This window comes from Trypanosoma cruzi, genomic scaffold (genome assembly GCF_000209065.1).
Source record: "Trypanosoma cruzi strain CL Brener 1047053516293 genomic scaffold, whole genome shotgun sequence".
NCBI classification, from domain to species: Eukaryota; Euglenozoa; class Kinetoplastea; order Trypanosomatida; family Trypanosomatidae; genus Trypanosoma; species Trypanosoma cruzi.
Window position 1 is genome coordinate 135,451 of NW_001849488.1, and position 8,557 is coordinate 144,007.

The 8,557-nt window shown below is 46.3% G+C and overlaps 2 protein-coding genes across 2 annotated transcripts, besides 18 other annotated features; both read left to right on the forward strand.

Annotated features, from left to right (window-relative positions):
* Positions 1-1,279: part of a sequence feature (haploid, Esmeraldo-like haplotype) that runs on past the window's edge.
* Positions 294-779, forward strand: Tc00.1047053507649.90 (hypothetical protein, conserved; the record flags this gene model as incomplete). Its single annotated transcript, XM_808874.1, has 1 exon — positions 294-779. The coding sequence occupies one exon, from the start codon at positions 294-296 to the stop codon at positions 777-779; it is 486 nt and encodes a 161-aa protein (XP_813967.1).
* Positions 1,000-1,023: a microsatellite.
* Positions 1,280-1,374: a sequence feature (haploid, non-Esmeraldo-like haplotype).
* Positions 1,355-1,374: a microsatellite.
* Positions 1,375-1,405: a microsatellite.
* Positions 1,375-8,557: a sequence feature (heterozygous, non-Esmeraldo-like haplotype).
* Positions 1,479-1,506: a microsatellite.
* Positions 1,528-1,564: a microsatellite.
* Positions 1,975-2,114: a sequence feature (A-rich).
* Positions 2,152-2,215: a sequence feature (A-rich).
* Positions 2,612-2,633: a microsatellite.
* Positions 2,867-2,886: a microsatellite.
* Positions 3,306-7,523, forward strand: Tc00.1047053507649.100 (hypothetical protein, conserved; the record flags this gene model as incomplete). Its single annotated transcript, XM_808875.1, has 1 exon — positions 3,306-7,523. One exon carries the CDS (start codon positions 3,306-3,308, stop codon positions 7,521-7,523), a length of 4,218 nt encoding a protein of 1,405 aa, XP_813968.1.
* Positions 7,657-7,714: a microsatellite.
* Positions 7,765-7,817: a sequence feature (T-rich).
* Positions 7,874-7,940: a microsatellite.
* Positions 8,001-8,049: a microsatellite.
* Positions 8,217-8,236: a microsatellite.
* Positions 8,403-8,434: a microsatellite.

Genomic DNA, 8,557 nt, shown 5'->3' on the forward strand with positions numbered 1-8,557 from the left:
GTTTTTTCATGTGGTTGAGTCCGCGTTGATTGGTGCCTTTAGCTGCATGCTCTGGGGAATAATTGACGTGTGTTTCTGCGAGTTGCTTTTTTTTTTTCCAGTGTGTGTGTGTGCGTGAGCATTTTTTGTGGTGAGCCACAGGTTGAATCCCCATCACTTATGTTTTTTTCTTTGAGGCGATTTTTTTTTTAAATTTTCTTTTGCCCTGCGTTTTTTGGATGTGTTTATTATTATTTTTTTAGGTTGCAGCTGCAAAGTTGTGGCACAAGGGAAACGGGGTGCGATCGGCCTCCATGACAGAACTCGTGAACCCAAACCCAACTGTCTTTCGCGACGCTCTGCAGCATCAACCGCAGCGCAGTGCGGAGGAGCTGCTGCAGGAGCAGGACGAGTCTTTTCGTGACCCCATTGACTCACTGGAGGTGTTTCACCACATCCGCAGTATACGTGATCCCGAGCATCCCAACACACTCGAGGAACTGAAGGTCGTGGAGCCGGAACTCATTCGCGTGGATGAGGTGAAGCAGACCGTGCGGGTGCAGTTCACCCCGACCGTCCCGCACTGCAGCATGACAACACTGATAGGGCTGTGCATTAGTCTGAAACTACAGCGTTCACTGCCACGTGGGACGAAAGTGGATGTGTATGTCACGCCCGGCTCACATGAGCAGGAGGAGCAGGTGAACAAGCAGTTGAACGACAAGGAACGGGTGGCGGCGGCGCTGGAAAACAAAAATCTTCTGAACGTTGTGGAGTCGTGCCTGAACGAATTTGAGTGAGAATTTAAATGAAGACAACTGAGGCGATGTGTAGACGACTTTTCTTTTCTGTTAATGTCTTTTGGTGGATGTGACTTTGTGCGGCTGCTGGTGAGGAAGCGAGGGGATTTTTTTTTTTTTTTTTCGTGTTTGTGAGGGGAGGTGTGTTCCATCGGTACTTGGCTCCTACCCTTTTGTTTTTATGACACCATTGAGGTGCCAGCCGGGTGTAATGACGCTGTTTTTTTTTTTTTTTTTTTTTTTTGTGTGTGCCTGCTGTATATTTCATTGCCTTTTCTCTTTTTCTTTTTCTTTTTTGTTCATGTCTGTAGGAGCGTAGGCGTGGAGGTTTTCACCTCACTGTCATTTAAATTTTATTTGAGCTTTTTTTTTTTTTTGGTTATCTCTTGGGTTTTGCGTTTCAGGTACACTCACCGAAACACAAACATCCGGAAGGCAAAGAAGGAAGGGGAACCCCGCATACTTTTGGTTGCACGCGTCATCATCGCTTGTGGTTCCGTTAAGAGGAACACCGCAGTACTCCCGGAATCCGTTTCTTTCTTTCTTTCTTCCGTGCCGGTTTCCCTGCCCACTTGCACACCCGCATATACGCACAATACATATATATATATATACATATATATATACGCACACATACAAACACACACGCACCGTCGTACTATTAAGTAGTATTGGTGTGGCATTATATATTATTATTACTATATATATATATATATATATATATATAGTCCCACTTTCCCTCTCGGACTGTCTGTCTGTCTGTGTGTGTGTGTGTGTACGTGTATCATTTATAAATAGAGAAGAATACAAAAGAGACCGCCGTGCGTATCAAGTAGTACTTGTATACAAATATATAAGTATTTGTATACATTTGTTGGTTTGTGTGTAGCCCTAAGGAGGAAATATCTACAATAAGGGTTAGGGTTAAGGGCGGCAAGAAAAAGGAAAGAAAAAGGCGGTGAAGTAACAAGAGAGAAAGAGAAAAAGGGTTGCCAAGTTTCTCTCTTTCTCTCTCTCTGTTTGTGTGTAGGGGGGGGAGGCTTTTCTTTGAAGGCAGAGGAAAACCGCGTTTGGTCGTTTGGTTTCGTCCGTTTGTCGTGTCTGTGAAGCCGCAGAACACGAGGGATAATAGAAGTCATTTTTTTTTTTTTTTTTTGTACATCATTTCTTTATTGAAAGAGCAGCAGCGGCGGCGAGAAGAAATAATAAAAAAGAAACCACAACAAGAGAGAGAGAGAGAGGAATTATAAATAAAAGAAAAATAAAAACAAAACAAAAAAAATAAATAAATAAATCAATAGAAAAACAACAGCAAGAGGAAGAAGAAGAAAAAGAGGGCGTGTGAGAGGTCTGCGTTGGCATCACACACAGCAAACAAAAAAAAAAGAAAAAAAAAGAAAAGTAAAAAAAGAAAGAAAACAAAAACAAGGAGAAAAGAGAGAGTGAGTGAAGCACACGAGGGGAGAGGCGAGAAAACAACACATTTGCAATCAGATCCGTAGAGTAAATACACATACCCGCGCGGATAAATAAAAATATAATCACTCGCACGATTGCAGTTGCGGTGGTTATCGTACGTGCGTCGGGGTCTTTTTTGGGGGTTTTCTACCCTTTTTTTTTTTTCGTGTGTGTTTGTGTTTGTGTACGTCCTTGCGCGTGCGGCACACACCACCACACACTCAACGGTGTCTGTGTGTATTTTCTTTGGACTTCCCCCATCTTTGTGCGGGGGGCCGCGGGTTTGTAGAAGAAGGGAGGAAAACAGGAGAGATAGAGAAAGAGACTGAGTGCGTGTATTTTGCCCGCAGAGTAGAAAAGAAAAGGAGGTGGCAAGCAGCAGCAGCAGCAGCAGCAAAGGGGGGGAGAGGAGAGTAAACGTGAGCTCCGCAAAGACACCGCTACCACAATCTTTGTAGGAATAGTAGGAGCCAACTTGTTTTTTTCCTTTTCACTCTCCTTTCCTTGTGAAAACAAACAAAAAATAAATAAATACCGACACATCGTCAGCAGAACACCAGAAGCGGCGCAGTTTTTTCTTTTCTTTTCCTTTTTTTTTCTGGTGTGTGTTTTTTGTATTTTAAAAAAAGTTTTTTTTTTTTTTTTTTTTGACGCCTGAGTTCCGAGAGGCTTGGAGCATTTGTGTGGATTTTTGTGGGGGATTTCAGACTTTTTTTTTGGTGTTTGAACATATCAGCAACTGCGGAGCGCCCGGCACGTCTTTCCGCGCGAGAGGGAAAGGGGATACGCATACACCCAAAGAATTGAGAGGCGATTGGCTTTCAAACACGCATCCTCCTTTGCTTATTTTGCAGGCGAACATTGACGGCACCACGAAGAACAGGCGAGAGAGAGAGAGAGAGGACACAAGGCGCATTTCTGCAACACCAGCCGTCGATATCTCGTTAGAGGGACTGTGAAAATCTCGCCTACAAGGGAAAGTTGGCAGTTGGTGGCTTCTTTATTTGCAATATAATTTTCTTTTTTATCTGCTGTTGTTTTTCGTATTGATTATTGATTTTTCGTGCGATGAAAGAAGCCGGAGGTTTTTTTACCGTCAGCTGCACGGATCGCGGGGGTGTTGGGTCATCGCAGGCCTCATCGTCCGTTGGCAAAGCAGACAACAGTCCCACGTCCGGTCAATTCTCCACGCCAACTGACAGCAGTAAGGGTTCGGAAAAGCAAATGCATCCCGGCTCCGTGCTGCCAGCGGCGGGGACGAGTGGTGGTGTGTTTATTGCGGAAAAGAACACGGGGTTCTCTGTTGTGGCAGGTAACGTTCCACCGAGTAATTGGCAGACGGGGAGCAACGCCCACTGGCCACAATCCAGTGGGAAATCAACGTTGTTCAAATCCACACTGAATCCGGACGCTAAGGAATTCCAGTTGCCGTCTGGTCAAGGGAATGATGCATTGGCTTTGACACATGCGTCCATGTTTAATCCATCGCTGACGCACGGTGTTAAATCCTCGACGTTTATGCCGCTTTTTGCAATGCCATCAACAACAACGCCATGGAAAACGGGCAGCGCTGTCAGCTCAGAAGCGATCTTTGTTTCCGGAATTCGGGCGGATGCAATGAAGTGGCCACAGGTGTCCGTGCATACAAGGCCTTTTGCATCACGAGACGCTGCCGGCCCACCGCCATCTTTACTGACGCCACGCACGATTACACGACAAGTCATGGAAGAGTACGCTGAGGTTTGCCGCAGCAAAGGGTACCACATTGTGACTGTCTTCAACCTGGAACCACGCACCACACAAGAGGAGTTACTGGCCATCTTTTTTCCAATGTGCGCCCAGAGTGCAGAGTTGCTACCAATACATTGTTCACCGCGGAGCAATCGTCGTTCTGGAGTGGTGTTTTTTCTTTCCAAGGCCATTGCACTGATGGCCGTGGAAAAGTTGGATGGTTTTGTTCCAAATAAACAGCACCAGCCACTCACAGTGCTGTATTCCGGTCCGGACACATCGGAAACCGGAACACGAGAATCATCGATTCTTTCTGCGAACTCACCCCAATCTGTGAAATCCGCCCACCAGCAGGCTCAACTTTTGCCGCAACCGGCGCCAGAGACAGTGACATCCGGTTCACCACAAATGTGGCGTCATCCCACCGCTGTGCAAATGGATCAATTACACAAAGAAATGTGGCAGTTTGTGAAGAGCACGGCGTCTTCTTCCTCTTCAGGGGTAATGAAGCATGTTGTGGCTGTCCATGGTCTGACTCCAGAGAATGCGCAGAGTGTATTACTGTGGAATTTTATCAATAAAGGTGCGGAGCGGTATGAGTTATGGCCGATGAATGCCTCTGGCCTTTCCTCCGCTACTATGCCATTCAAAGGTATCAGTGCTTTGGTTTGGTTTTCACAAGAGGCAGCAGCGAAGGAAGTGGTGGCGTGGTTTGAACAACAACGTCGAGAGGGAGGTCAAGCACTGCAGATTGATGCCGTATACCTCAATAAACTGGATTTTGCCCATGAGAACTCTTCGGTTGGCAATGCTCAGTTACGCAATGGCGTCCATGATGCCAACAATAACGGTCAGCTGACTGCTGTGGCTTCACCTTCTCATATGGCGATCATTGAAAATATTGATGCATTCTTTTTTCGTGAGTATGACGACCCCAAGCTGTACCTTGTTGCCGTTCACAATCTCTCACCAAACACGGACAAGAAGGCGCTGTTTAGCCTTTTTTCCCCTCATGGGGCTCTTGATGCGGAAGTGTATCCCGGCATTGTTGAGTTTGCGGGTGAGCTTCGTCGTAGTGGTGTGGCGTTCTTTGACAATGAATTTATGGCCCGTAAGGCCGCGGAAAAGCTGAACAGCTTTGTTCCTTTTAAGCAGCCGAATCCGCTTGTAGCGCGCTACCTGAAAAAAGTTTGGAACTCACGCATGATGACGCCCTTGGACTGTGCCTCGTCGTCCTTTGGAATGGCTGAGAGTGTGGCCGTTGCAGCTTCCGGCATAAAATTAAACGATATGGTTGTGTCTGTGAAGAAGATGTTGTACGCCCCTGTCTTGGATGGGGAGAGGCTGATGGAGAAGATGCTGCTGGTGATTACTCATCCAGATACCACAAGGGAGGTGGTTGAGCAACTCGCCTCTGTCATTGTCGAGGCGCTGACTGCAATGTCGCACCATGCCGGAGCACTCTCTACACCATTGGTGAATGCACTGATGTCACTGCATGAGAAGTTAAATATTCCCCAAAATGTTGTGAAGGATTCGAATGTGAATGAAGCCGTTAAGAATTCCGAGCTCAAGAAGTACATGGCTTACATGCAATTGATAGCACACACCGTGATCAATCTGTTTATGGATAAAACGAAGCCACATGAATCCCGTAAGGTTGCTGCCGTTTTAAGCGCGTATCTGTTTCAGTTTTCTTACCTTGTAAAGACACCATACGAACTCTCTGTGTTATTGATGAAGAAGCACGAGGCTGCTCTGAATCGTGCTCGAGAATATATGATGAAGCGGCATGCAAACATTAAACCAATGGCATTCTTGGGAGACGGAGAGGAGGAGGAGCACAGGCCATGGCTGACACTGATGGAATGCCTCGAGCAGTTGACGTCCCTTTGGCGCCAAAATAACAAGTCACGTGCGAAAAAAGACCCCTTTCGCAAGGAATATGAGCAGCGGGTGAATGAGTTTTCTCAGGGGGAAATCTCACTTAAAGGAGGCGGTAGTTCACTGAACACAAGCACCCGTCCCACCCCCAGACGTGTGGTGGCGAAGGTAACCCCCGGGACCGGAAGTGGCGGGGGCGGAGGCAGCAGCTCTTCTCCTGGTTTAACTCATGGATCCTCGAACTCCTCAAGAATTGACCCTCGCACGCTTGGAGAAAACAACATCATGTCCCATGAAATCTCACGGGAGAGCAACGCGTCTCCTGTGGTGGTGTTACCCGTCTTTTGCGCGAATGACCCTAACCCTTCTGGTGCGATGCGGACGGATGAAAATGTTTCAATGATTGCATCGAAGCTATCCCAGTATCAATCACAGCCGCAACAAACACTGCCACCACAGATATCGCGACGTGATATGCCTGTACGGAGTGGGCTATCGGAGGGATTATGCATGAGTGAAGCCACAAAACCAACATTAGGCGGTTCCCGCATAAGTGGTGGACCTGTGCAATCTGTTTACACCCATGCAGAACTTATGGAACGGACTGTGTACATCACAAAACTGCCCTCTTTCCTTAGACGTGCACAGTTTCGTCGAATTTTGCTTCATTTTGGGGAATTTAACAAGGTGCGTTTATGCCGTGATGACAATCAGATTCAAGCGAAAAACGAGGCTTTCATTTCCGCATCGACGTCTGCTGTTTCTGCTGCCTCTTCCAGTGTTCAAGGTGCTGAGCCCTCCGTGATACTTTACTTTAGTTTTGTGGAGTTTGCCGAGCAAAGCAGCGCCAAGGCAATGATTGAATACTTTCGCAATATCGTTACGAATCCGCAACCTTTCAGTTTTCTCCTTGATAATTCGGTGGTGTGGCCTGAGTCGAGTTACTTCACTCCACAGAACATTCAGGCGCTTTTGAGTGTCCGAACGAGCCCCGCACGGAATCCTATTCACGACCAACTTCCCATGGATGCCGTTCTGGTTCCTACAGCAAACACCCCTCGTCATGTACTGCGAAATCGGCCGTGTGTCTTTGGAATTGATGGAGGTGAGAAGACGCTTGACGCCACTGCGGATGCAAACTCCTCTTCGTCATTTTCTGCGGGTGTCTTAGCAAACCCGAGTGCTGTTTGTGGCAGCAGCGGCGTGGGCGCAAGTGGCCGGAAGGTGGCGTCTGTCGTGGCCACCGCATCGGAATCGCTGCCGTTGCGTCCGTCGTCGACTTCTGCATTACAGACGGAGCGATTTCACGGCGATGCGGCGGGGGAGGGATTGGACCTTAACGCCATCGTGAGCGCCGTGGCTCCAGCTGTGATGACGAACACGTGGGTCTCGGAGACTGTGGAGCTTCCGGGTCACAACGACCACGTCTTTAATCCGATCCAGGGGTCGTGGCTGACGGATGTGACCGCGTCGACGCTCGGGGGCGATCCGTTGGCGGGCGTTACGTTCAGTGAGGAAAATGCACATCCCACTACAGCCCCCGCTCCCGATGCCTGCACTGCCGAGGCGGACGGCAAGGACATGTGGCCACCATGCGTACCGTCGTGTTTTCACCAGTTCTTTGATAGCGAGAGCGATGCCGACGATGACGACGATGGAAAAAACAACTGAAAACGAGGCGGAGGTCAAAAAAGGGGGGAAAGAAAACAAAAATAAAAAGGTTGCGCGAGCACCTGCGCAACTCTCAGGATTTGTACAACAACAAGAATAACAAAAGAAAAAACAAACACACAAAAACGGTGCCATGTATACATGCACACACATATTTATATAAATATATAAATGCATATATATATATATATTGTTGTAAATCATAACAAATGACTGTGAGGAAGGAAGAAGAAAAGGAGGGTTTTTTTTTTGTACTTTTTGATTGACTTTTTGTTACTGTTTTTTTTTTTTTTTGGGGGGGGGGGGTAGTCGGGGGCTTTATTTTGCTTGCATAAACACTCTTTTTTCTTTGTATATCTACCTACATCTACCTACCTATATATATATTTGTATCTACGTACATGTGTTTATTTATATGAGCGAATGGCTTGATTGTCAAATATTAAATCCATGGCAATTGTTTTACCATCATAAAACTTTTTTGCTTTTTTTTTTTTTTTGTTGTTTTGTTTTGCGTAGTGCTGTTGCTTATAGATGCATCTTTCAGGTTAACATCACTGGGCGTATTACTTTTGCTTTTTTTTTCTTTTTATTATTTATTTGTGTTGTATTTATCTTTTCCCCGGCTGTTTGTTGTCTCTGGAAAACGTTTGTTTACAAATTTACATGATGGCCTTGCCTCCACCCCCCTCCCCACCACCACCACCACCACCTTCTTTAATACTCCCTGTTAGATAGATCAAAAGGAGGTGGACGAAAGAAGAAAAAAAAAAAAAAAGAGAGAGTGAAAGAACACCCCTAACCCCCCCTGCCATGCCCCCATTTGTATGTATCCATTTCCGTGAAGCATGAAAGATATTAAAAGAAGAAGAAGAAGAAATTTTTTTTTTTGCTTATTTATTTATTTATTTGTAGGGGGAAAAAATAAATATTATGAATGATAAAAAATACGAAGAGGAGTTGTCGTGGTGGTGATTTGTTTGTCCTGTTATTCGTGCGAACAAGAGGGAACGAGAGAGAGAGTGTGTGTGTGT